General features: G+C 40.0%; 1 protein-coding gene across 1 annotated transcript; it reads left to right on the top strand.

Moving 5' to 3' along the window:
• PIK3R4 (phosphoinositide-3-kinase regulatory subunit 4) lies at positions 1 to 26,167 on the top strand. Its single transcript, XM_082499419.1, has 19 exons — positions 1 to 787; positions 2,111 to 2,244; positions 2,415 to 2,997; positions 5,287 to 5,421; positions 7,480 to 7,701; positions 9,372 to 9,545; positions 10,689 to 10,834; positions 12,329 to 12,532; positions 13,384 to 13,585; positions 15,146 to 15,345; positions 16,321 to 16,531; positions 18,477 to 18,642; positions 19,420 to 19,584; positions 20,783 to 20,994; positions 21,263 to 21,394; positions 22,817 to 22,917; positions 23,971 to 24,059; positions 24,513 to 24,621; positions 25,539 to 26,167. The coding sequence occupies exons 1-19, from the start codon at positions 58 to 60 to the stop codon at positions 25,707 to 25,709; spliced, it is 4,086 nt and encodes a 1,361-aa protein (XP_082355545.1). The 5' UTR covers positions 1 to 57; the 3' UTR covers positions 25,710 to 26,167.

Genomic DNA, 26,167 nt, shown 5'->3' with positions numbered 1-26,167 from the left:
CAGGCTGAGGCGGGAGAAGCCCCGGTGCGGTGGCGGCGGCCGGGAGGAGGTGGCGCCATGGGGAACCAGCTGGCTGGCATCGCCCCCTCGCAGATCCTCTCGGTGGACAGCTACTTCTCAGACATCCACGACTTCGAATACGACAAGAGCCTGGGGAGCACTCGCTTCTTCAAGGTGGCCCGAGCCAAGCACCGCGAGGGGCTGGTGGTGGTGAAGGTGTTTGCCATCCAGGATCCGACCTTACCCCTGACCAGCTACAAGCAGGAGCTGGAGGAGCTGAAGATAAGGTTACACTCGGCGCAGAACTGCCTTCCCTTCCAGAAAGCCACCCTGTCCGAAAAGGCCGCCATGCTTTTCAGGCAGTATGTACGGGACAACCTTTATGATCGAATCAGTACCAGGCCATTCCTGAACAACATTGAAAAAAGGTGGATCGCTTTCCAGATCCTGACTGCGGTGGACCAAGCGCACAAATCGGGAGTCCGCCACGGGGACATTAAAACGGAGAACATCATGGTGACCAGCTGGAACTGGGTCCTTCTAACTGACTTTGCCAGTTTTAAACCAACTTATCTTCCTGAAGACAATCCCGCTGACTTCAATTATTTCTTTGACACGTCACGGAGGAGAACGTGTTACATTGCTCCTGAGCGCTTTGTCGATGGCAGTATGTTTGCTACGGAGCTGGAAAACATGCGGGACCCTTCGACTCCTTTGGTAGACTTGGCAAATAGCAATCAGCGAACAAGAGGAGAGTTAAAACGTGCAATGGATATCTTTTCTGCAGGTACCTGGAGCCATCAGGAGAGATGAGGGTGTTGTTTATGATTGCGTGTTGGGGTGCAGAAAATCGTATTTGAGTTTTAGTTTGTTCTTTTTTTTTTTTTTTTTTTTTTTAACAGTGGGCTTAGAGAACAGCATGTGGAAAACCTTGCTTATTTTAAGCGTAAGACCCAACCCCAAACTTTTCATTCACAGAAAAAGTACAGACACAATACAGTAAGCTCCATAACTGAAGCTCATTGCCATGTTATCTGAAGAGGGAAATAACAAACTGTTCTGTTATGGTTCAACTCTGCACTGGGAAAGAGATGGTTCTGCAAGCCACAGACCATCATCTTCTTTTGGCTGAGGTTCTGGGGATGCATAGCATATGTCTCATGGGACCTGAGAGGAGGAACCAATCAGAGGTTCACCTAAGGCCCAGCTGCCTGGGGACTGAGCCATCTTTCAGGGCAGTTTGGCAATATTGGCTTTAGAAGTCTCTTCTTATTTCATTTTCCCCACAGGCAGGAAGCTGGATAACTAAGTAAGCTCCTGTCATAGTTTCACTTGCTAATACTTGATAGAGTCCGACTATGGGAGGAGTCTTGGGCTTGTTTTGAGCAGTTTGAAAGCTGTAAGTTTGGCCTTTTTTTTTTTTTTCTTAAAGTGATTGAAAATCTGAATTTAAAGGTAATGGTTACTTCATTTTACAAGCTGCTCTTATGGCCAAACTTCCAGGGCACTCTACTGATAAAGCAAGATGCTGAACCTTGGGAACAAACTGTAGGAGTGGGACCTTTGAGGAGAATCTGTGTCATGTACACAACAAGGGGGGCAGTGCTTGGCAATCGTTTTTCACTGTGCTTATGAGCTTGTGTGAGTGAATATATGCTGTCTCCCAGCATAACTGTGGAATTAGAGGTTATTTCTTTAAGCAGCCCTTTTACAGAAAGTAATTTTGACCTACTGCCTGATCCATGCTGACTTACTGGCACTCTTCTTCCACGTGACAATGATGTGGGTTCCTTTTCTGGTGATGTATTTTCCAGCTGGCAGGTGGCTGAAGTCACAGCCTCATGTTTCCTAATTGCAAACTCCTCTGCTGTTGGCATGTTTGAAATAAAATACTGGGAGATATTTCAGGGATCAGGCGTAAAAGCCAGTTTTTGGAGCTTGAGATGCTATCTTCTTTCCCCAAGTTAATTTGGCAACTCATTTGCCTTATTTTTAACTGAGCTAAGAGTTGCATAGGGTTTGTTCTTGTCTTTGTATAGAAAGCAAAGCTAAAGTATCTGTTTATAATCCTCTGACATCTTTGACTTTTTTTTTTGTTGTTGTTTCCCAGGCTGTGTTATAGCAGAGCTCTTCACAGAAGGTGTGCCCTTGTTTGATTTATCTCAGCTTTTGGCTTACAGAAATGGCCTCTTTTCGCCCGATCAAGTCCTAAACAAAATTGAAGACCGCAGTATCAGAGAACTGGTAAGGATGGACCACAGCATTAGAACCGTTTGTGTGGTCTGCTTGTAGCCTATTTCACCTACTTTGGTGACACATTGCTTGGGTTTGGGTTTGTTTTTTTTTTTTTTATTACACATGTCTAAACCTTTAATCTTTCTCTCCCGCTCCCTCCTACTTCTGCCTTTCTCAAGGTCACTCAGATGGTCCATCGCGAGCCAGATAAACGTTTAGCAGCTGAAGATTATTTGAAACAGCAACGTAACAATGCATTTCCTGAAATATTTTACACTTTTCTTCAGCCTTACATGGCCCAGTTTGCCAAGGAAACGTTTGTGTCGGCAGATGAGCGTATATTGGTCATACGTAAAGATCTGGACAACATCATTCACAATCTCTGTGGGCATGATCGCACAGAGAAAGCCGAGGGAGAGACAAAAGAGAATGGGCTGGTTATTCTAGTGTCTGTGATAACTTCCTGTTTACAGACTCTCAAATACTGTGATTCAAAACTGGCTGCTTTGGAACTGATTCTTCATTTAGCACCACGATTAAGTGTAGAAATTCTTCTGGATCGTATTACTCCTTATCTGTTACATTTCAGCAACGACTCTGTACCCAGGGTGAGGGCAGAATCTGTGAGGACACTAACTAAAGTTCTTGCTCTCGTCAAAGAGGTGCCACGCAATGATATTAACATTTACCCAGAATACATTCTGCCAGGCATTGCGCACTTGGCCCAGGATGAAGCCACCATCGTCAGACTTGCATATGCGGGTAAGAGGAAATCCAGTCAAAACTCCAAGTCTTGGGCTTTTCTGTATTTCTTTAACTGTTTTCACCTCTGCTCAAAACCATCACATAGCTTGCTGTTTCTATTTCAGTAAATGTCCCCAGAAGTCTCAGAAATGACTGCAGGTAAAGACACCTGTATTCACTTAAGCTAACTGGTGCAGGTGGTGGCAGCAACTTAATAATTAATGAGCTGACTTATACTAACAGATAAGTTTCTAGAGTAGATCTGTACCCAAAGCAAATAATTACATTTAAATAGTTGACAAAATGTGTTTGCTCTCTGCTAGATAAATTAACTTTTTAAAAAATTAACATTAATTCTTCTCTGTAGTCCTGCGTGTAAAAGCAACTTGCAGAATGAGCATGTCTGCTTTGGGCTAGGGCCTGGATGTAGCACACAGCAGGTCTGCCCACAGCTAAGGTAGGGGTCAGAGTTTAGAGTCTCATGCTCAGGGGCACAGCCCTGGCTTTATTCCCTGGATAAGTAAGAGTGTAACAAAAAGTACTTGTCCAAGTGGTCTTTGTGTACCTAAGTATATGAACAGGACTTTCTGAGCTTGCCCACCCTTTGCTGCTTTTATTAATTTATCTTAATTGACATTTCATTTGCTCAGATTGTTTGCTTAGAGTGGCCTGTTTGAACTGAATAAATATGAAACTAACTTAAAGCATCAGTGTGTTGCTATGCTTCAGTTATTTTCCCACAAAATGAAATATGATATTCAGGGGCTGAAATTACATTATTTGCTATGTAATAGGCTGGCTTATACCATAGCAGATTTTTTCTTTGTATGTTATTCAGATATGAGTTCTGCCTGGTTCAGGAAGAAGCTTTGTCGTCATGCCCATATTTACTATTTGCCATGTACCCTTACTTGCTATGACGAGCATATTTTTAAGTATGCGGTTTGGGGTTTTTTGTTTGGTTTTGATTAATTTTTTTTAAAAGTTATAAATGCAGAATTCAGCTGAAAATGTCCCAGATGATGTTTTTCTTTTGTTTACTAAGCTGATAAAACTAATTATTGGAGACAGTGTATAGTTAATGAATAGAACCAATTGCTTTTGATCACCTTGATCTTCCACATTTAGGACTTCATGAAAGAACTATTTTTTCATGCCTCACTTTCATTTGTAGATTAGAAAAAACACTCCACAAGTCTTGTAAAATTATAGTCTATTCATAATTAATTTGTAAATGAACTAACATAAAGCTGAACTTGTTAAATAAGCTGAAATGAAAGAAACAAAATGCAATCTTCTTTGCTGCAAGTGCAAAAAGGCTACAGGTCTCAGTACCCCTAGACTCCAGTTGCATCTGCTTACACAGACGTTGTCTCTGTATTTGGTGGTTTGACTTTATTTTCAAACTGAGTACAGCTAGAATATTTTCTGAAATTTAAAAAGGTTATTTGAACTGTAGATGGTTAAATCTGATTAAGTTGTCTTAATTTCAAATAGTTTTTCTTTTAAGAAAGCAATTTAAATTTCAAATAAATAAATAAATATATAAAGGTATTCTAATACCCGAGTTAACTGTGTTACTATAGCACTACTCTTGGAAGTCAGACTGGTGACTTACAGGATTTGATCAGGGCTGTGGAGAGGCTCCTTTGGCATGCTGCTGTTGTCTTGGATGACACTCAGGATGGCTGCTTAAGTAGGACTTCTGCCTCGACAGGATTATTCCTGTGCCAGCAGTGGCCTGACCCATATAATATAACCTGAGTTGCTTCAGCAGCTTCCAAACAGTGCAGAACGGTGCCAAATCGCATGGATAGATATGAGAACAAATGTTCTAAAAGTGGAATCCAGCCCTCAAGGGTAACCCTGCTGTTACTCCCTCAGATACATATCCTGGCCTGGTGGTTTGTCGTTGTTTTGTTGCAGTCTACCACGTGGGCATTGTTAGTTAATTCAAGTTAGTTGGCCTTTAAGGTCTATCAAGTTATTTAGTCATTAGTCTGAGATTAGGTGGCATTTAGGGCTAGTTCTAGAAGACTGAAATTAGTACTTGCTGCACTTGATACCCTTACAATTTTTCCACTTGTTTATATGACAAAATTACTGTAGGATTTGATGTACTTGGTAGCTTCGCTGGGGTCAGGGTCAACAGAATTGGGTTGACCAGAGCATGTTGTGTAATTTCAATCCAATTTGCCCATCATGACGGGTATTGTCAGTGGTTATAATCTCTCATCAGGGTGATCATCAGGCTGATGTAAATTGGCAAAGTAGAACAATTCTTAACCAAAATGTTTTCCTTTGCAGAAAACATAGCGTTGTTGGCAGAAACAGCTCTGAGATTTCTGGAGTTAGTACAGCTGAAAAATCTGAATATGGAAAATGAACCAAATGGTGAAGAAATGGATGAAACATCTCACCCTAGTGATAACTATGACACAGGTAATATCACTTCTACTTACCTTGCCTGCTTATAATAGCAAATCATGGGCCAAAACTCCTAGTTAGCACTGATCTTACCCATCTTTTAAAGCTTAGCCTTCCTATTAAATGGGAAGAAAGTTTTGCCTTGACCAGTATCTTGTGCAGTGCAGTGTTAGCTTCGAAAACCTGTCAAATTCTAGCATAGTCACAGTACTGTGTTCTTCAGTTGTTATTCCTTTTCTGTTCTTATGCCTGGCAATTCTTGTCTATTTTTTTGCCTGAGATGCTGAATCAAGGTCAAGCGTGTGCGTTACAGCTTCATGCAGAAACAGACAGCTATGTTCTGAACATTGTGAAAGACAAAGAAGTACATAAGTGAGCACACTTGTCTTCTCCAAAAGTTCTCAAGGTATTTGACTGTGATGCTGGCTGCATCCAGCATATCCAGCTTCACTCACAACCCCTTAAACAAGTCAGCTGCAAAAGCATGGCTGTATTTCAAACGCTGCTTCCATTGAAGTGGCAGGCAGTGTTAGCTTCGAAAACCTGTCAAATTCTAGCATAGTCACAGTACTGTGTTTTTCAGTTGTTATTCCTTTTCTGTTCTTATGCCTGGCAATTCTTGTCTATTTTTTTGCCTGAGATGCTGAATTTATGGATGCCATTGGGCAGTACCACTGCTATCTGTGCTATTGTAACTGTAGCACAGAGAATGAGTTAAAATCATAAGGACAGCTTTTCTTTTTCTTTCCCTTGGGAAGGAGAGATGGTAATAAGTGACCTGTGTGTCAGCTCCATTGCCTTTTAGTGATGCATAGATTTCCAGAGCATTGCCAGGCAAATCTTGAAGACTTTGTGGTTAAAAACTGACATTTCTCTTTTGAGCTAAGTAGATCACGCTGTGACTAAGCATAATTGGTAAACATCCCACACACTTTCCATTTGGTAGGGAAAAAGACATGTTTCAATTATATCATCCTGCAACTAGTTAAGACATTAAAAAAAAAAAACAAAACCAAACATGAAAAATCCCCTTCAAGTTCCTTTGAATAAGGCATGGGGTGCTCAGAATTGCTGAGGAGTGAGAGAGGGAGCCCCATCGTATGGGCTGTATTTCTAAGAAATATTGTTGCCTATCCCATCAAAATAGCTTGGAGATGAAAGAAGTAATGCAAGGAGAAAAGAAGTTTGAATAGTTCTATTCTTTTTACCCTTTTAGAAACCAAGCATGAGAAGTTTGAACCCAGAAGGCAACTTTTTCATGTGACTGACAGATAGAGTCACGATAGAAAGCAAATTAGCTGGTCTTCTGACTGCAGGCAAATGGTAATCACCCCTGCTAAAGCTGGGACAGCAATAGCTGAAATTTTTATGCTACTTGTTTGAGAACCTTCCTTGTATAGCTTTCAATAATAGCTAGTGCATTAACAATTCTGTTATTTCCATTTAATAGCATTGGTTTTTTAGTTGCATCGTAGAGTAGAAGCCACAGGCAAGGTCATCTTCAAATTTTTTACTGGTATCATTAGGGTAACTGCTGATATTTAATGAAATTGGAAGTACTCGCTTTTTCAAGTATTGTTTATTCCTCTCCATATCCTTAATGAAGCCAATCTATCTACCTAACTAAAAATATGCTCTTGACCTGTTGTCAGTTCACAAATTTTGAAACTGATAGTCAAATAAGCATATCAAACCAGAACTGCCTTGCAGCATTTTGTTTACTGTTGTAACATTGCTGCTGACTCATTATGGTGCTGCTTCACATCTGCATTTCACCTATATATATAACAAGCTGGATCCTCTTAGTTGAAGTTATGACAAGTTTAGAAGATATTGATCTGGTAAGAATGTCTCTTATTTCTGTACTCTTTAATTTTGCCACCACCTCATGCTTAGTCTGAAGTCTTTGGTAAGCCAGTCGTTGGCATTGTTGAGGTTCTGTTGCGTTGCCCATCTTACTGAGTTGGGTGTTCTTCAGGATGACCGATCAGTGTAACTCCTTTACTAGCATGTAGTAACCATGCACGTACTGTTTCTTGCCAACCCAAATGTTCATCCTGCTATCTCTTGCAGAGTTGCAAGCCTTGCATGAAATGGTCCAGCAGAAAGTTGTGACTTTGCTAAGTGACCCAGAGAATATTGTGAAACAAACGCTGATGGAAAATGGAATAACACGCCTCTGTGTCTTTTTTGGACGTCAGAAAGCCAACGATGTTCTTCTGTCTCACATGATCACTTTCTTAAATGATAAGAATGACTGGCATCTTCGAGGAGCTTTCTTTGACAGCATTGTTGGTAAGTGTGTGGTTACAGCCGAACAGAGTAGAGAGATAATAATGTAAATAAATTAATTTTTGCATATCCTGGAAACTGTTAACAGTCATCGAAAAGTCCTTGCAAAGATTTCTGTAATTTATAGTAAAAGACTTTGCTGAATTATTGGGTGTAAATGTTTCTGTGGGGAGTGATGATGAAACAATGTAAATACAAATATATTTTTTGTTTAGTCCAAATATTTAATACAAATGAGACTGAGACATTTAAGTCCAGGTTAGATTAATGTAAAAAATATACTTTAAATACTTTTTTTTTTTTGAGTCTTTGCTAAAGCCACTAACTTAAAAAGATAAATTATGACAAGTAAATGCTAAGATTTCTGCAAGCTGCCTAGTAATTGCATCACTTCACATGTGTGTGTGGTCCCATTAACTTCAGTAGACCTGTTCATATGATAAAAACTATGCATTGGTATAGGCTAAAATTATAATTTTAATTTTTTTTTTTGTGTCTTGAAACTTTACTTAAAGATTCCTGTCAGCTCAGAAAAAATAACAATTTAAAAAATCTTACCAGTGACGACATCAGCTGTTAAGTATAGCTAATGTTCCATGCATGTTGGAAATTATTCCACATGACTATTGCTGAGAGTCAGTGCTCAAGATTTGCGGGTCATGAAAACTTTCCCATTGCAGTACCTGGGGGGAAAAATGGTACTTCAGGTACATGGCAAGAAAAAATAGCATGATCAAACCTTCAGCAGGGCCATTATGGTAGGCACATGTTCCATTATGGGTGGAAGCCACAGAATGTTGTACTGGCAAACCCTGCCAAGATGTGATGCTAATAACTTGTCAGAATTTGTTTAGAAGGAGCAATGGGGTAGCCAAAGCACAGGTCACGGTGTCCTGGCATGTAGAGATATGTGAGGCAATTAAATGTAAAAGTCAAGGCATGCAACCTATATTTTTAACTCCTCCTCCTCCTCTCCCAGTATCTGTTCCAAACCTCCATGGAACAATTTGGATAAAGTTCAAAATTTATATTTTTGTCTTACACTTTCTCTTACCTGTGCTATTTCTTCCTCTCTGCCTTTTAGCGACTGGTTGCAAAGCCCAACATTAATATGTGAGCAAGTATACTGATTATTACCTTATCAGAGTAAAAGCGATAAAGCTACTTTATGTTTAATCTCAATTTTGATGGGAAGACATTTGAGTGAAGGTCTGTTATAGACTTTCCTTGCTGATAATTAGTCCAGTATCCAGCTCAGTCTTTTCAGGAGTTTGAATGATATTCATATTACAATCACTACTAAGTTAAAAGACAAAAACCTGCTAGTGGAACCTTTCATTATTGCTCACTTGTCCTTTCCATGTACAAATACAGCCACTGCCTCCCCACCCCTTAGTAGCACTGCTGGTTTTGCCTTGCTGTTTCAGTTTTCTGCTGGCCAGATGTGTGCTGACACCTGTGCCTGGCATGTGGAAGGACCTCTGTGGGCACAGGGATCTGCTTTTATCAAACAGTTTTCAGAATATTGCTCTAACTTTGAATGGAAAGCAGCTTGCTTTTTTTCTAATGACTAATAATCTGTTTTGAGATGTCTCAGTGGGATAGTGGTTTTAAACTTAGGTGAGGAAAGGCAAGGAAGTGCTACTTTTTTATGTGTTCTTTTTATGTTTCAGGTGTTGCTGCTTATGTTGGCTGGCAAAGCTCATCAATACTGAAACCTCTGCTTCAGCAAGGTCTCAGTGATGCTGAAGAATTTGTCATTTATAAAGCCCTCAATGCTCTTACTTGTATGTGCCAATTGGGGCTTTTGCAGAAGCCCCATATTTATGAGTTTGCTTGTGATATCGGTAAGTTGGAATACTGGCGAATACCTTGTTTTCCTAGTTAAGAAAAGAAATCTTAGTACTACATAAAGCTTTACCATCAGCTTAGGTGTCCAATATGCAAACCTATAGTACTGTTTTAGAATTTACACAAAATTCAAAATTGCGTATTGCTAGTTGGACCACGTTAATGCTCAGAACTCTAATAATTTTGGTGGAAAAAATTGGAAGCATCTTCTCTGATTTTGTATAGGACAGCAGCAAACAACACTTAATCCAAAAACTTTCTGCTTTAAGATCTTTCTTTGTTCTTCATGCCAACATCCTATAAAGAAAAACTCCTGGTTACTTCTGGAAGTTGATCAGGCACATAACTTGCAAACTCTTACCCATCAGCCTTTGAGGAAGGGGGAAATCCAGTCCTTCAGATAATACACAATCCTTTCTCATCCTATTTCGAACACCACAAAAAACCATTTAACTCAATAGAACCTTGAATATGGAGTTGGTCTCTCCTTCCTCATCAGGTTTATCAGTTTAATTTAGACACGCCCAAGATTTACCAGCTGTTTATGGAAAAGAAAATACCAACTGATCTTTCAAGATGTAGTGTGTTTCTTCCTAATGTTGTGGCTTTTCAAATGCACTCAAAATTTGGGGCAGATGACCTGTGATTATATTTCATGACTGGATACAGTCCCTTGATTACAACTTCTTAAAACCCACATAACTGAGATGGACTTCTGAGACTAATAATCTTACAATATAAGTAGTGACTATTCAAGGAAGAAGAAAGGAATAAAGTATTTACTTAAAAAGAAAACAATAAATCACTGGTATGGAGACTCTCCATAATTGTCCAGAATAAGGTTGAGATTATTTTTGGATTAGTCTCCTTTGCAAATCTGTAGTTGAAAATTAGGGATTGAAATTAGTAAATAGGAAAAATGTGCTTTTTGGCAACAGCAAGGAAGCAAAGCAGGCACAGTGAAGTCCATGAAATAAATTTCTCAGTACGAGTGTTTTAACCTTGTTGCTCTGCAGAAGGGAAGGCTCAGTTTGCGGGTAATTCTAGGGGAAGGAAATGATATCACGAGCTGCCATATACAGGATGATGCCCCCTCTTTAATATGAATAATATATTTTAACAGCCTAATTTTCTTTCAGCACCTTTCCTGTGTCATCCTAATCTTTGGATACGTTATGGTGCGGTGGGATTTATCACTGTGGTAGCACAGTATTTGAATATTGCTGATGTCTACTGCAAGCTAATGCCATACCTCCATCCTTTTATCACACAACCAATAATACAGGTAATACTCCAAATAATATTAATGTGAATATATCTTGACTAGTCATAATTCTTATGCCTGTCTTGGCCATAGTCTTTCCTATAAGAATATTAGATTTATTTTTTTCAATTAAGGTTAGAGGCAACATAGTTTTTTGATCTCTGCTGGCAGACATTGACAGAATTGCCATTGCTTTCCGTGTTTGAAAGACTGTTGTCTCAAATTTGTTGCAAATTGCAGAACATTTTACAAAAAATCAACAAACCCTTCTCTGCCTTGTTTACAATCAAACTCATGCAATATTGTGCTAGTTATAGGAGTGTAAAAGGCACGAAAAGTTGGCTGTGAAACAAACTGGAATAAAGAAGTCCTCACTTTGGGACTCATTTTGAAGTTGTTTTTCATGTGGACAGTCAGCTACAAGAAGCACGTTATAGGAATGAGGTCTTCTGACACTGTTGTGAAGGAAAGATTGCAGTCCCTACCCCACCATTTCCCATTAATTATTTTGAGTATTCTAACTATACAAGCATTTATGCCATAATTTTGGGCCGAATTAGGTTTGACCATTTAACTGTGGGACTGCAACTGGGATCCTCTTTCATGAATATGGCTTGCCCTCCCCCCATCATCTTAAGATCTGCACTTGAAACTGCAAAGATCAAGTACTAAAATAAAAGTATAAACTCAAAGGAATGTTGGGCCTGCAAGTAATCTGGATTGCCTACAAGACTCTTTGTCCAGACATGTTCTCTGGACACAGACATTGAATCGCCACCTGGGAGAAAAGAAACTTGTTTGGGTTTTTTTCTGTTTTAATAGTAATGAACAATCTTTATAAGGACTGCCCCAGTTAACGATTCTAAATTATGCCTTAACTCATCAGTTTCTTATGACTGTTTACTAATGCCCCAATATGCTTTTGAATATTACTTAATTACATGCTTGTGCATCCTTATTCCCTTGTATACATAGGAGGAAACTCAGTAATCTGACTGACACAAGGGAAGAGCTCTTCTAGTTGGTATTTTTATAGGGTGATGTAGGACAAAGACAAAGTTTGAAATATCATTGTACAAGTAGTAGAATTTTTAATCCCATCTAGCAATGCCAAGTTAATGTTCTGAGACTGCTGGGAGAACAGGGAAAGAGAATGGAGACAATCTGATTTGACCGACATGGGGAAATATATTTATGAATGGAGAGAAGTTGAATCTAGATTATTGGCACAATCACGTGCAATAATTTTTTGTCTTACATGATTTTTTGTTATTGTCAGTTTGAAAGCAACTCTTCAGGACTGAGCTGGAAAGTGGTTTATAGAACGTGTCTTCAGAGGAAGAGATTGATTTTTATATTAATATTTACAGTCATCCAGTTACTGACTTTCAGGCTAGAAAAAAAAAAGTGCAAACATTGTAGACATGAGATGACAGCATTTACTACTAGATTTCCCCATGTTTATATGGATATCATCCTCCCCTATGTTGACTGGTCTCTCTTTTTGAATTGCAGATAGATAAAGAAATAGTCCTGCTAAGTGTACTTAAAGAGCCTGTCAGCCGTTCCATATTTGATTATGTCTTAAGATCAAAGGATATCACAAGCCTCTTCCGACATCTTCAAATGCGTCAGAAGAAGAGGAATGGTGCTCTCCCTGACTGCCCACCCCCAGAGGATCCTGCCATTGCACAGCTGTTGAAGAAGCTACTTTCACAAGTGATTGTTTTTCATTTGTATTTTGAAAGTCAGGCTTGAGATTTGTGGGCTCTGTGTGTCTCTACAGACCCCAATCTTGCAGTTGCTGCTCTGAGGGACTCACAGGTTGAGGTTCTGACCCTGCAAACCATTGACTTAATTCATTTCTGTATACGCTTGTAGGACAAATTGTTCAGAAGTTAAGGAAGATTCTGAGAAGATCTGCCAGAAATAGGGAAACCTTGTGTTTGGGATTCTCAAATACATCCAATTTCTAAAGACTTCAGTTGTATATCTCAGATTTCTGACACATCTGTGATGATATAACCGCTACAGAATATGTGCTGTGTATTGTGTTGGAGAGAAGAGTATGCATTTGTCGTAGAGATAGACCTGCAAGTAACAGTGCAAAAGCTGAAGGGAGATGCAAAGTGTTGAGGCTTATATGTGAAGAGGGGAATGCTAAGAATCACCCACACAAAGTAGTGAGAACTGGGAAAAGGAAGAACTGCAGCTGAGTGTGTGTGGGGGGGTGATGGTGGTGTGTTTTTTTTTCTCTTTTTTTTTTTTTTTTCCTATGGCTTGTGGGCTGTAAGCATGGTTAAGTGGCAACAAAGCAGATTGCAGCAAATAGTGATCCAATATTAAATGCTGTTCTGCCCTTTCACTATTCCTAGCCCTGTTCCTGAGGAGGAAAGATATTCTTGCACTACAACAGTTTACCCAAAGTCTTGTATGAGTGGTAGACTGATGTCTTGAATTCTGGGGATGTGCTCTCTCCTTCCACTTCTGAGCCAGTCATTAATCTTACTGCTTCTTACCTTGATGCATGTTCTTGTTCAAAAGTAAATATCTTTTCCTTTGTTCTATAGGGGATGACTGAGGAGGAAGAAGATAAACTGTTAGCACTGAAGGACTTTATGTTAAAATCAAATAAAGCTAAAGCCAATATAGTGGATCAGAGCCACCTGCATGACAGCAGTCAGAAAGGGGTGATTGACTTGTCAGCTCTGGGAATAACTGGAAGACACGTGGATCTTGTTAAAACAAAGCAGGAGCCTGATGACAAACGTGGTTGGTATATTTTGTGATCTGTATAGATAAGGTATAGCCTTTCTTTCAGGGTCAGAGAATTAAGTCTTTAATTTACTCAGCAAGTGTTCTCAGTAACTCAGCCTACTTAACTATCACCATCTTCACTGAATTTGCAATAAGAAAATTACTGCCGCTGTTTGAAATGTGAGGTGCTGGAATGCTCTCTGCATCAGTGGAAGATGGGGACGTTTTGCCCCAAGAGTATTTAAATAAGTTTGACTGCATTTGCAGTAGTAATATGCACAGATTGTTTAGCTGATTGTGACTAACAGGACTCTAGTGACCTATGGTAACAGTATAAATGATGAAGGCTACATTTCTGCTCTCTCTTTTTCCTCTCAAGAAGTGATGAGCTCTTTAACTGTGAAAATCCAGAATGTTTTCTTGAGGGAGCCTGGAGGAAACTGGGGCCTAGATGTGATGCTGAAACAGGCTGGCACTGAGGAATGCCAACTGTTGCTCACCCGCCAAGTACATGTTTTTTGACCTTAGGGTTCCTCAGCTGCTCATCCACCCCCATTTTACTGCGTTGTCCGCTCCTCTTTCAGCTTGAAAAACCTCTTATATTTCCTTGTTCAGCTTTGAAATTCACTTGCTGCTAACTCTATTCCAGTTCTCTGTATCCTCAAAATTCTTCTCTTCCAGACAGTGAGCTTCCTCTTTGCTCTGTCGAGCTTGTAAGGCCCTCCTCTGTATGCCACTGACAGGTTCTGTTTTCAAATGTAAAAATACAGAAATATCTGCAAGCCAGGTAGCTATTGCTCTCTTATTTACAGAATTAAGATGCTAGACTGCAAATATTTTGCTTATCATTTTAAAGGAAAGTACATAAGTACAGGACTTTTCAGTTTTTTGCATCCTGTGGAGTCAGGAGTGCACAGGATTTAAGAGTCAGTATATGAAGTCTGTATTTGAACTTATTGACTTCACCCAAAACTGCCACCTGCACAGTCTTAACGCCTTTAACTTCTTCACTGACTTTGTCCAAATGTAATTTGTCCTATGTTTCCATTTTGCTTTCTATATCTTACAGTTTTAAGTGACTCCAGAGGAATGCTGAAAATAAATAAATTTCCTATTTACAGATAACATTCTTGAATCTACAGGTGATGTTGCAATTGTGATGGAAAACATTGTATTTGACACTGACAATGACTTGCATACTGTGCTATTACAAATTTATCCCTGTCTTATGCCAATAATGGAGTAACTCTCATAAGGAAAAAATTATCATACGGAGTTTAATCCTGCAGCCTTCTAGACACATAGTTTCCCTGTGCTGGAATGATTTATTGCATGAGTCAACTGTAGGATTAAGGTGTAAACACCTTAACACTTGCCACGTGTGTTCTATTTGCCTCATAAATCCCTGTCAGCTAGCTTAAACAACCTAGCAGTATGTTTTTCTCTGTTAACTATAGAAATAATAAATCGGCATGTAAATACTGGACTCCCATGTAGTCTGAAAGTAATGACCAGCCCGAGTGAACGTTGTTGTGATTATGTTGTTTTTTTTCTTTCCCTCCCAATTGCTTATAGCTAGAAAACATGTAAAGCAAGATTCAAATGTAAATGAAGAATGGAAGAGCATGTTTGGGTCCCTGGAACCAACTAACATCTCCCAGCCAATACCCAAAGGACATGGGCAAACTACTGATCCTGAAGCCATCCAGGCTGGGAAACCACTTCGTTCAGAGTCTTCAGCTGGCATTTGTGCCACTTTGTCATCCTCCCCACAGGTATTGCTGAGAAACACTATCGTCGCATCTTAAACTGAAATGATTCAATTGTTTTAAAGCGGAGTGGGACTACAGGGATGTGGCGTTCTTGTTTTGTTTGGAGGTTGTTTTACACTGGTGCTATTCCCTGTTGTCTTCTCCAGCAGAGCAGCTGACTTTCAAGTTCTTACTTTTAAAATAGAGAGAGGATGGAAGTAAGTTTAGTTACTTGAACAGAAGAGCTTTGCTAACAAATAGATGCTTTGTATGAAGAGATGGGGCTTTACAGATTAGCCAGTTATTAGGTAAGCTGTTCTGGCAGGGAAGACTTTTCCTCAAATTGCATGCCCTGATATATGTTGTGAGGAAAAGAAGAGGTGTCATGATTTTAACTTTGAACTGACGTATCACATCATAGCTGCATTTAGACATCCTGTACCTGTAATACTTAGTACTGGCTACAGAAGGACAGGTGGGAGCCCTGCAGGCTGTGGAGGTATCTCTTGACTCCGAACACTTCTTTCTATTCTGTTTCTAGTTGGACATTAACTTCTGCTAGCTTTAAATGAGCGTGCACTCTGAACTAAGGGGGAAACACTTCACACTTTTACTTTTAAAGCCCAACATGAACAAATAATTGTCTGAGAACTAACCTGTAATTCTGTCAGTCTTGACAGCAATAACTGCTTCTGTAATAATCACATAAAGAGGTGCGCATGGCACATTGCAGTTTTTACAAATAGGATACAGAACAGACTAGGCAAACAGGGTAGAATAAGTGAATGGTTAAGCTTTTCTATAAATAATAATTTTCACTATTTTAAATTATTTTCATGTTTGCACGACAACCACTTTTTTAAAGCTAATTCGTTGCTAATTGAGTCAATAAAAAAAGATTTTTCCACTTTTCTTCAGTGTGACCCAGTAATCTTAAGAGCAGGATTTATCTGTGTGTAGAACGTAAGGCATGTATTTTTACATGCTTATTTCTTACAGGCATCTGATGGAACAGTTGTTCAGCCCAGGAAAGCAACCATACAGGTACCGAGCAGTACAGCGTCCCCATCTGCACACCAGTTACGCATCACCACTTGCAAAACCGAACTTCAGCAGCTGATCCAGCAGAAGCGAGAACAGTGTAATGCAGAGAGACTTGCCAAACAGATGATGGAGAATGCTGAGTGGGAGAGCAAGCCCCCACCTCCAGGTAAATCACAGGCCACTGATGTTATTATACAAAATAAGAAAAAAAAATATAAATAGAGTCAAAATTTCCTCATCTCAAGGAAAAAATGCAGAAGATGAAGAAGAGAGGTAATTATTACTTTAGGAAATGGGCCTACTGCGCAGAACACCTATTTGGCAAAATACCTGCATGACTTAGGAAAGAGGGTCTGGAACTGAGATCTTTACTTTTGCAGTAACAGACCCAAACCACTGGTCTGAAGTTTAGGTTGTGTGCCTTGTTCCAGTGAGTTTTCTGAAGTGGGTTGTTTGTAACCAGGTCTATGGCAGATAACTGGCCCTCCCGTAACAGCCTGTAGCTTGGTTTGGGCAAGGGGAGAAACACTGTATTGGGAGGTGAGAAATGTGCCTGGGGTGGCTTCAGATTTTCAACCATCCTGTGAGTGTTGTAACCTCTTGTCCAGGTTTTCCTACCCAGTGGCACCCGTACTGGGGTGGGTTGTTTGAGCTACCCTTGTTTACAAAGGAGCCTGTCCCCGCCAGCAGTGGTGGCAGCAACACAGTACCCAGCCACAAAGAGAAGGTGTATGTTGCCATTCTATACTGTTTCTTTCAGAGGGGACGGAGAGACATTTTTGTTCCCTTTTCTTTATCGTTAAGGAGCAACACCCAGGGGTTTCCTAATTAAAGCTCTGGCAGCTACTCTGGGAGAAAACACATGGTTTTAAATCAGTCACCTTCCTATGGCCCCAATTTAAATTTTGAAGCCCCATGTTGAGATTGGGATTTACCCAGATTAGTTCTCAGCCTTTTCTGCTGGTGTTCTCCACTCCATGCACTTGTTGCTGGGTGTCTTACTCACACAGGAGATTCCTGACTGTCCACTACTAATGGCAGTTCATGTGCTTAAACTCCAGGTGTTGGGAGCAGAATCTGTACCAGCTAGCCTTGCAGTAATCAACACAGTGATGCTAAAGTCTTTTGGTAAATCTAGCATAAATGCACACACCTGGGCATATGCAGCTACCGTGTTAATTTAAGGGAAGCAGTAGAACATAATCAGGAAAATGGTCGAACCAGACAGCATTTTGAACGTAGCTAACCTTGACTGAGCTTGGATAGGCCATGTGTTTGTCTTCTGAAGAGAGTTTTACAACCTCTGAAGTAACGTGTCCCAATGCAAGCAGCTGACTTGCTCTGCCACACAAGTGAGTGCAAGAAAAATGTTCATATTTAAAGATTCTGTCATCTTCTGAAATTTGCTGTGGTCTATCCTTCATTATCTTCATCTGCTTTTAATCCTTCACTGTAGTAGATGTGTGTTAGAAGTGCAGCCAGATACTTCTGCATTGCTTATTTCAGAGGAGGAAACATATCAAACAAATGTTGACAAGTTCTTGGCAAGAGTTATTGCATGGCAGCTCAAGTCCTCAATTTATTTTTCTATGGGATTTAGAAGAGCTGTTACTTCATTTTATTAGGTACATTAGGCTGGCAATGTAGCATGTAGTGTAACACTGAGCCTGTCACATGCACTCTACAGATGATCCAGGAACTTTAGTCTGTTCAAATGTGTTGCTCATTATGTGCATTTTGGGCATTTATGAGATTTTTGTGCTGCAAATGGCAATCTGCACAGGGTGATCGCAGGAGAATTGTGCACCAGTATTTCTGCAAAGTCTATGAAGAAGGGCTCTTTGTAATTTCATTTAATGTACATGGAACCCATCTAAAAGAAAACTCTTACCCAGACCTGTCAATAGGGTTTAGTTTAGAATTGAGCAAATAGGCTTTTGCCTTTAATATTTAAAATGTGCTAGCTCTGTGTTTTCAGTGCCTTCTGTGCTTTGCAGCTGTAATGACTGTATCCTGATACAGCTGCTGGTGGATGGGATTGGGGTGATTTTCATGTTCTTATTAAGTTATTAAATCAACACCAAAGTTTATGGTTTTGTTTTTCCCTGCAGGATGGCGTCCCAAAGGATTGTTGGTAGCTCATCTTCATGAACACAAGTCTGCGGTGAACCGCATTCGGGTCTCTGATGAACACTCCATTTTTGCTACTTGCTCAAATGATGGCACAGTGAAAATCTGGAACAGCCAAAAAATGGAAGGAAAAACCACTACAACCAGGTAGATTTAAAACTCGTAGGATTTTGGGGTTGCTGTTTTAGAGTGCAAAATAAACTGGAGCAGGGAACAAAATATGAATCACTTGTGGGTGTGCTGGAGCTGTCAATAATGATGTTCCTCTTTGCATGCAACTAGAAAATATGAGATTGCTTTTTCAATTAGTTAATAAAAGAAAAAAATTGCTAGCAAATGCAAAGGGACTGCTTCACAGCTGTAGTAATTACAGGCTTTTAATTTCATTTCTATACAGATATAAATATATTCTGGTGCTGCTGTTGAAAGCCATCTGAGGTTTTAGGAACAAATTAGCTTTACGCTCAACTGTCTCATCTGCTGGTACTTGATGCAGGGAAGTTGTTTGATGCTGGTTGAAACATAGGTAGTATGGGGCTGACCGTCTCTGTGACACGTATCTGGGAGAAGAGGACACAATACTTTGAAAAAGATGTAGTGAGCTGCAGTGTCAGTTAAATAACAGTAACTACAGTATGTTACTTTGATACGCATCTAGGTTAGACACTTATTTTACTGGTAGACAAATGTGTGCATCTGCAGTTGGAGACTGTCATAACCTAGAGGCTCAAAGATGAGGAGCTAAGCTGGCAGAGGCAACTTAGGCTATGTTGCTTTCTGATATTGGAACACTTAGAAAATGTTATTTTGAGAGCTCTCTCAAGAGTCATTGGGTTTAAGTAGGTGTTTGAGAGAAGTAATTTTTTTTTAACATGCCACAAAAAAGTTCCTCTTTTTTCCTCTCCTTCTCTCTCTACTGTTTAGATCAATTTTGACGTACTCTCGGATTGGAGGACATGTAAAGACACTTACATTCTGCCAAGGCTCACATTACTTGGCTATAGCTTCAGATAACGGTGCCATCCAGCTTCTTGGCATTGAAGCTTCAAAGCTCCCGAAATCTCCTAAAATTCATCCAATACAAAGCAGGTATGTACTTAGAGCAGTTAAATCTCACCACAGAGCTCAAGCTGTTAGTATATTCCTCGATTAGATCCCTTGATTTGCTCTAGGCTTCCTGCTGGCAGAGCCCAGGCTGTACTGGAAGGCTGTAATCCAGGATCTCATCCAGCTTCTCAGAGAAGGGTTGAAAGGCAGCCATGCAGGGGCTGAGAATTCATAGCTCTAGGTTATTGGTGCCTCCTCTGTCACTGGACTTACTATGAGCTTGAAACAGTCTGTCTGAATAGTTCTCAATTCTTTTATTTATGCACTGGGATTGGTAGTTTCTTACCTCCTCTGTTAGGATGTTAATACTTTGAAAGAACCTCCAAAATTACTTTATCAGGTCATTACATAAATGTTTACAAATGTACACGTGATTTGGCCTCGGGCCTGTGATTTTTTTATTTTTTTTTCCTCCCAGGCTTTTAATGTGAGTAAGGTGGCAAAGATATGGGGGATGGGATACTACTTAGGGGATTATTTGGGGATGGTTTAGCTCTTTCTTACCTATCTCCATATGAGCAGTTGTTTAAATATTTGGCACTGATTCAACAGCTTAATCTTCCAGCTTGAATGAGGGACGCGTCCAGGCCCCAGCAAATCTAGCAGCCATCTCAAAGACTTCTTTTCTGTCAAAAGTAAAAGTAAAGTATTGGTCTCAAATGTCCTCTCTTATTTGGGATTAAGTTCAAAAATTAAATAAGCCAAATCTAATGGAGATGGAAGCTACGAACCAGAGTCTCCCTTTTGGTATACGCTGCAGTTGTGCCTGAATGAGGTGTCCACTTGCACACACAGTAAGTGATTGAAAGTGCTGGCAGTGTAACATGGAGAGAGGTGTTCCTGCCCATAAACTCTGGGTTTATGAATATCTGATAAACATGGAGTATGAATGGGAGAGAAATATCAAACACACAGAGAGACCTAGAGCACAGAGCTATGTTTGTTTGCAAAGAGCTGCTGACAGCGTTTTACTAGCCTGTAGAAGACTTGCAGGTCCTATTGGCAGAGAGATTTGAGAGAGAATAAGCATTTGTGGTACTAAAATCAGGAGTTGTTTCTAGCAAATGTCTTGAGAAATGACATGAAAAGGAAAATGCTGCTCAGCATTAGCTATTGGAAGGAGTCTTAAACTTGGAGGGAGTCATATTTATTTCTAAATTAGTTTGTTCTTTTAACCCAGGTCATTGGATCTGAAGGATGATGGCTGTGTGGTAGATATGCATCACTTCAATTCAGGAGCCCAGTCCGTACTGGCTTACGGTACAGTTAATGGGTCTCTGGTTGGATGGGATTTGCGATCTAGCAGCAACGCTTGGACACTGAAACATGATTTGAAGTTAGGCCTCATAACCTCATTTGCTGTGGACATACACCAATGCTGGCTGTGTATTGGTAAGCCTGTATTTCTTCTTAGCTTCTCACCCCTCACTTCTGGTTTTCTTTTACAATAACTATAGCTCAAGCTTTTGCTTGATCTGATTTGACTAGAATATGCTTTCCTCAAACAAGAGGAGGGAAACACCTCCTGATCTATTTGTGGAAGTATTCTGCTTTCGAAGTACTTGAGGCTGAAGTCCATCTCCCTAGGAACAGAGCACAAGGACATGGGCAAAACCCCATATATTTATTCCTCTGACTATGGGGAACTTTCTCTCATCAGGAACAAGCAATGGTACCATGGCCTGCTGGGACATGAGGTTTCAGTTACCCATCTCCAGCCACTCTCATCCTTCCAAGGCCCGAATTCGACGCCTGCTCATGCATCCTGTCTATCAGTCCTGGGTAATTGCAGGTAAAAGATGTCTTAAACTTACCTCACAGTTGCCAGAGGCTGTGATTAAAGGAGCTTCTGTTTCAGCTTCTGCTTCAAGACTTGGGGGGGAGTTGGATTTTTTTTTTCTTCCTTGTAGTTTTTCTTGTGCTTTGTTTTGAGGAGAGGAAAAAGGGAACATTCATACTTGTTGTCTACCACTGTGCTCTTCCTGGCTCTTTTTGAAATTAAAAAAGTTGGGGGGGAAGGGAGTGAATAATGTTCAGACATTATGAAAATGACAGACGGCCTTCACGGTTCTCGTCTTCTGAGTATTACAGCTCTCATGAGGGTCCCTCTCATGAGGGTCCCTCCCTGCGTGCTGTCTGCCACATCACTTTTTAAGGACAAAATGTAATAAAAGATACAACCCAAATTCATGACGTACATTGAAGCTGATGGGAATTCTGCCACTGCCTTCAGTGCCTCTGTAGAGCAGAGACCAAAAGGTTGTCTCATTCTAATTCCCACTTAAATCTAACCCAGCTGTGCTACGGATTAGAGCTTTCAAAAATATCCCAGGATTCCTCATCTGGTATGCTCGCAGCTGCTTCGTCCTCACTGCATGTAGTACTGTCACATACTTTTAAGTGTTTGTGTCAGGAACACATTCTGAAATGGACAAGTAGCTTAAACTAATCCTCCAATAGCAAAATTGATAAAGTTTTTGTAAAATAAGAGTAATTTGAGTTTCACTTGCTTCTTTTACTTGCTTCTTACAATTTTACTTGCTTCGTAGGCTTCATTTCTTATTTTAGTTATTAACCACCCTGGGAGATAAAACAAATTTCTTGAAAAAACATACAAATAAAACAAGCTTCTCTGTGCTTTCTAGTTTGTTTCCTCCCCGCTAAAGAATAAATGTGTGACAAAGTTCATCATTTTGGAATATTATTAAAAAGTCCTTGCCTGCTAGGTGGCTGCCAGGCATGTGAACGATCCCTTGATCAGAACTCTTTGCCTTCCCACACTAAAGATGGGTGTGGACCATCATTGTAGCTACTGAACTCTGTAACTTTGGATTGCTGTCTTACCCGCCCAGGAGTAATCTCCAAAGTCCCTGATTACCATGTGAACAGGCCATCCATCCTTCTGCAAGAAGGATGAGAAGTTATCTAGGGAGGAAAGTGAGGTTTTAATACCTCTTTAAAAGGGTTGGAGATTAAAGCAGGTTTCACTTAAACTCTTAAATTAGGCACTTTTAACTGTAACAAAGCCGCTTCCAAGTGGTAAACTGAACAAAACGCATGGCTTTACCACTAAAGCAGGACTAACACAAATGCCGCAGAGAGCAAATGGAAAGTGTCTCTGTGTCATAGCCCCTATGTCATGTCAGTAGCACAGGTAGCGAAGAGCCAACTGACCTGTCTTATATTTTTTGCATTGGCAATATCTTCCCTGTAGCTGTTCAAGGCAATAATGAAGTCTCCATGTGGGATATGGAAACTGGCGATCGACGTTTCACTTTGTGGGCCAGCAGTGCTCCGCCTCTTTCAGAACTGCAGGTCTGGTCTTTTTCTTTTCCAGTTTCTGTTGTGTAGCCAGGGCTACAACAACCTCAGACTCCATGCTGCGCATCAGGACAGTTACCCGTCTCCATGGCTGTGCCAGTTTGGCACCAGGAGCTTGCCCTGGGATTTATTTTGGCTCCATAATTGTTTTGCTGTCAAAATTAAATCCCCTTTGTAAAACAGCGGTGTAACGTGAATCTTCACTGGTATCTTCCACTATTTGTGGAATGTACGTGTAACACTCAGTTGCTATATCCAGTCATGCTCTTAGGAAAGCAGTGAGCTGGTCAAAGCCTGTAAAGATTAGGGCAAAGCCAAAATTCATCATGTGCCATCTTGTACTTACTTTTACTTGCTGTTTCTGGGATTGTGCATACTTCTGTAAGCATCTGCTCTTTTGCACATTCTTTCTGTAATATAATGCCTCTACTACAATTAACTGCTAGTTTAAAGCATGAAGTTGCTCTTCTTCAAGGAGTTAATTGGGGAAGGAGCAATCTGGGATATGATTCTTAAAACACAAACACATGCACGAAAATAACCACAGCTACTTCTGTAAATGTTGTAAATGCAAATCTAGAATCTACCTAAACTTGAATTCGTACATGCTACAAAGATTGCAGGTTGAGTTCATTTTAGTTACACACTTTGCACACAGGGAACTCTGTGATTCAAGCTAGTTTTCTGTTATGTGTCTGCCCCTGAATGCCTTCACAGCATAAAAAATTAGAGCATCCATGTGCTTTTCAGCATGATTTGCCTGCCTGATTCTTTTAGAAATAGTCCCTCTCATTTGCCATCATTGTGAATGTGACTTCCAAGATTCCAAAAGAGCATTATGGAGAGTTAACTCTGTTGCATTGCTCTGTGAAATGTAAGGAAGCAATTCAGCTTAACATGTTAAGATGTGGCCCTTTAAAGTAACTTGGCATTTGTCAGAAAGATTTGGAAATTGGGTGGATGAATGTGGTAAAGAATGCATTCCCTTTCTGAAGCATGGCAACAGCTCTTGGTGATAACTTTTTATATATCCCTTTTCCCTACTAGCCTTCTCCTCACAGCATCCACGGAATATACTGTAGTCCAGCATCGGGTAATCCCATATTACTGACAGCAGGCTCGGACATGAAAATAAGGTAATAAAACTAACAACTTTTCTTGATTGACCCGCTCCCCTCCATCCCCGCTGGTGTACTCCATTTTGCCAAGCGTTGCCTAAGTAAGCTCCAAGAAGTCAAACCGATAATGCTGGAGCTTACTTAGTCAAATGTGTTCATTAGTAAGCATCAGCGAGCTGAGAGAATTGTTCTCAGCAAAAGTAGTGCAAAACTTGTTATTTCTCTGAAACACAACGTGTACTCTTCTGTAAAGTTCTTGACAGGCTGCATGACAAGAAACAAAACAATAACTGGTGTCAGCTTGATATGAATGTTGATTTCTCTGCATCACTCTCTTCCACTGAGTGTAGAAAGTGTATAGCGTTTGTGCCCACTCATTTTCATCGTAAAAGCAAGACAGCTTTTAAACAGCTGCATTAAGCTGATAAAATTGAATATCTCAGCTTGATTTTTTTGTTTCTTTGTGTTTAGGTTTTGGGATCTAGCCTACCCTGAGAGATCATACGTTGTTGCCGGAAGTTCTAATTGCCCATCTGTTTCCTACTACAGGAAGATAATTGAGGGCACAGAGGTGGTTCAGGTATTTTGCTTTGTTTGATAGACACCTATTCTGCTTGCCTTTTGGATGGCCCCATGGGTTATAGTAATTACATGATGGCTTTAATTATAACTATGTATCTCTTACCTTTTATGGATGGGGTCAGCATTGTGTTTTCAGGCAGTTAAGAAGAAGTTATTTTAAAAGAAAAAAATCAGAAGCCAGACTCGTGTTTCTTTTGGGATATTGAAACCTAGTGTTTTAACACTTTTGACTTTGATCAGTCTTTGCAATATCTTTAGTGTAGGGTCTTAGCAAGGCAACATGAGATATATTGGCACCAAAATAATATGGTAGCAGAACTCTGCAGTTTTTATGACATCCTCAAGAGTGACTTTTGGAACGGGCAGTGTTGCTAGTTGTTGAATAGCACCATGTTTTGTTTCGGTTCAACTAAATGAATGCTACTTCAGAGGTGACTGAAAAAAGTCGGTGAGGGTCTACCGATGCACTATGATATTTTAGTGTTTTATCTGAAGTTCTTAAGCAATTACATTCATGCGTTCATGCTATTGAACAGTTTTTTATAAAACCCCTGGGGAGCTAAGATATATGTGTTGCTCTAGCTTCCCCCTGCCCCCCAATGGAATATTACATTATAGTAGTTAGTGTCATTGAAATAAATATGAGAAATAAAAAACATTCTTTCCCTAACCAGAGAGCTGTAATGTCAGTTCATGTTAAGACTTAGGTTGTGTATGATGAAAAGACATGAACCAAGGAGTAATCCTAAGAAAACTATTGAAGGGTGGGAAGGTTTGTGTTTGGGTGGGGGGGGTTGGTTGGTTTGTTTTAAGAGATTTTTTGGGGGGCTTTTTACTCTGACAACCTAATCTGCGTGAAAATTCCTCTTTGCTCACCTTTCTGTAAATAACATTTCTCACTTTGTTTTTGTACAGGAAATTCAAAACAAGCAAAAACTGGGGCCCACTGATGAGACCCCTCGGAAGGGTCCTGAGTCTCTCCCTGTAGGTCATCATGATATTATCACAGATATCGCAACTTTCCAGACCACGCAAGGGTTTATAGTAACTGCATCAAGGGATGGAATCGTTAAAGTGTGGAAATAGAAGTTGTACTGATATATAGTATGTAAATATTTGTAATAAAGAAATAGTGTTATAATGAAGTTTTCAAGGACTGTTTCCAGATTATGGAATAGAATGGACTTTAAATACTATAAAGGTGATGATAAAAGCAGTTATCTGTATCCTACCACCCTGTTAGCACTTCTTAATCACTTCTTTTATTAAAGATTTTTGGTATCTATAGCATTTCCTTGAAATACCAAGCAGTCTATGAAGAAATCATTTAGTCTGGTTTTGACTACATTGTTCTTCAGGGATCTTTCAGAAAATGGTTTAAAGACGTCCCACATCACACATTCTAAATGTGCAAAAAGCAAAGAGCTGGTACACATACTTCAGTGTCTGACTGCTCCTATGCTGAGTCTGAGAAATGAAATAAGAACCAGTGCACTAATGTCCCTGTACATTCTAATAATTACAATAAAGTCCACTTGAGCTTC

This window comes from Vanellus vanellus, assembly GCF_965231255.1.
Source record: "Vanellus vanellus genome assembly, chromosome: 2".
Taxonomy (NCBI): Eukaryota; Metazoa; Chordata; class Aves; order Charadriiformes; family Charadriidae; genus Vanellus; species Vanellus vanellus.
Note: the sequence above shows the minus strand (reverse complement) of the source record. Positions and strands in the feature narration are given on the sequence as shown.

Excerpts from the sequence above, each read along its gene's own strand:
- PIK3R4 (XM_082499419.1), top strand. The coding sequence starts at position 58 with ATGGGGAACCAGCTGGCTGGCATCGCCCCCTCGCAGATCCTCTCGGTG. Across the intron at positions 9,546-10,688 it reads TGAGTTTGCTTGTGATATCG|CACCTTTCCTGTGTCATCCT; the intron begins GTAAGTTGGAAT and ends ATTTTCTTTCAG. Across the intron at positions 16,532-18,476 it reads GAGCAAGCCCCCACCTCCAG|GATGGCGTCCCAAAGGATTG; the intron begins GTAAATCACAGG and ends TTTTCCCTGCAG.